This window comes from Eschscholzia californica, unplaced genomic scaffold (genome assembly GCF_041429995.1).
Source record: "Eschscholzia californica isolate CP2 unplaced genomic scaffold, dmEscCali1.0.p SCAF_1, whole genome shotgun sequence".
Lineage (NCBI taxonomy): Eukaryota > Viridiplantae > Streptophyta > Magnoliopsida > Ranunculales > Papaveraceae > Eschscholzia > Eschscholzia californica.
Window position 1 is genome coordinate 26,642,790 of NW_028238198.1, and position 1,912 is coordinate 26,644,701.

General features: G+C 37.8%; 1 protein-coding gene across 1 annotated transcript; it reads right to left on the minus strand.

The window, feature by feature from the left end:
• Positions 1 to 1,003: 1,003 nt before the first annotated feature.
• On the minus strand, positions 1,004 to 1,694 carry LOC147565574 (histone H2B). Its single transcript, XM_086652073.1, has one exon. The coding sequence runs from the start codon at positions 1,620 to 1,622 to the stop codon at positions 1,185 to 1,187; it is 438 nt and encodes a 145-aa protein (XP_086508199.1). The 5' UTR covers positions 1,623 to 1,694; the 3' UTR covers positions 1,004 to 1,184.
• Positions 1,695 to 1,912: the final 218 nt, after the last annotated feature.

A 1,912-nucleotide genomic window follows, 5' to 3' on the forward strand; every position in this document is an offset into this window, starting at 1 on the left:
TACTCAATAAGCTATAAGATGGAATGCATGGGCAGGTGAGGTGGAGGTCTACATGCATTCTCATTCTTTCCCTTGGACACGGCATCTCTTAGCTTGTAAGGAAATGAGGTAAACATACCGCCTCATACTAAACTCCACCTCCTACTAGTTAGATAGAGTAATCACTTGTTTTGGTCTGCCACATCACTTGTAACACAAAATAGATTTTTTTCATTTATAGGAGGCCATTTTGGTGACTTCCCTCATCTTTAGGGGGTCAAAGTGGAAATTAATGTAGTGGTATATAGGTTTTAGCCACTCTAACATTTGAGCTTCAATGACTCAAACCCGTACTTAATAATCTCGATATGGACAGCTCCTTTCCAAAGCCCATGGATTATGTTATTCGTGATACTTTACATATTGTTCACAACCATGTCTTCTACGCACAAGCCAAGCACATTGAAATCGACTCAGACAAGAGCTGATTGACGTTTTTACAAATCCACTTGGCTCTGAAACTTTTCAAAAGATCATTGCCAATTCCCGTTTCTATGGAGCACCAATGTTAGATACATCCTACTGACCGGACGGGTTTCCTGATCAAACCGCTAAACTGATTGATATCAAGAAGATCCCATCCATCTCCTTCACTATTTTTGTATTCGTACATCTCTCAGCTTCTTTCTTTCTACCCATAGTTGTTTGATTCTTTTAAAAACATCTTATTGTTATACTTCTCAATCTCTCTAAGATTAAACTAATAACCTTAATTTGACTTTGGGTGAAAAGGTCTATAAAAGAGTGTGACTTCCAATCCAACGGCCCAAGTCAACGAAGCCTCTCAAATAACTAAAAACAAATATCATGTTTTTATCAAGATTCAATGACAATGAACACAGTTGGATCAAGTTCATTTCAACAAAGAACTAATTTCAATTCACCAATTTCTTTTACTTCTTTAAAATCAATTCAAAATTAAGAGTCATAAAACAGAAATGGTACTTAGAAAAATTGGGGATAATTTCAATAACAGAGAAATTGTATTAATAACACTAGAATCAAAGGACTGATATTTCTTTACATTCGTTAAAACCCTAATCCTAGAAACTTAGAAATTAGGCAATTCAAACGATTACCCAGAAACACATCAAAAGACATCAAAAGAACCCAAATTCGCTCCCCCAAATCAGAAACCCTAGAAATTAAGAACTAGTGAACTTGGTCACAGCCTTGGTTCCTTCAGAGACGGCATGCTTAGCTAATTCACCAGGAAGAACAAGACGAACAGCAGTTTGAATCTCACGAGAAGTAATAGTTGGCTTCTTGTTGTATCTAGCCAACCTAGAAGCTTCTTGAGCAAGTTTCTCAAAGATATCATTAATGAAACTGTTCATAATACCCATAGCTTTACTTGAAATACCAATATCAGGATGAACTTGTTTCAATACCTTAAAGATATAGATCTTGTATGTTTCAACACTCTTCTTTGATTTCTTCTTCTTCTTGTCTGCAGAAGCTCCATCTTTGCTTGGGATCTTCTTCTCGGCTTTGGGTTTCTTCTCTGCGACTGGTGCCTTCTCTGCTTTCTTCTCTTCTGCTGGTTTCTTCTCCGCGGGTTTCTTCTCTGCCTTGGGTGCCATTACTCAAACTTAGAGAGAGAAAGTTACAGGATTTTGGTAAAAGTTAGAGAGAGAGGAAGATGAGTAGTTGGATGGAGTGGATTGAGCGGAGAGGAATGTATTTATAGCTTTAGGTCTTATGATTTGATTGGCCAGATTATTTTGACGCGGATCATGAGTTTTGACCGTTGATTTATGAGAACTGAAAAGGACGGTAAGGATGAGTTGGTGGGAGTTGGCGGGAGTTTGGATTTTCTATTGTTCTGATAGTTTCGAATTTCCCATCCGAGTGCGTCAGATGAATGCCAATC

Coding starts and splice junctions, on each gene's coding strand:
- LOC147565574 (XM_086652073.1), bottom strand. CDS start 1,622: ATGGCACCCAAGGCAGAGAAGAAACCCGCGGAGAAGAAACCAGCAGAA.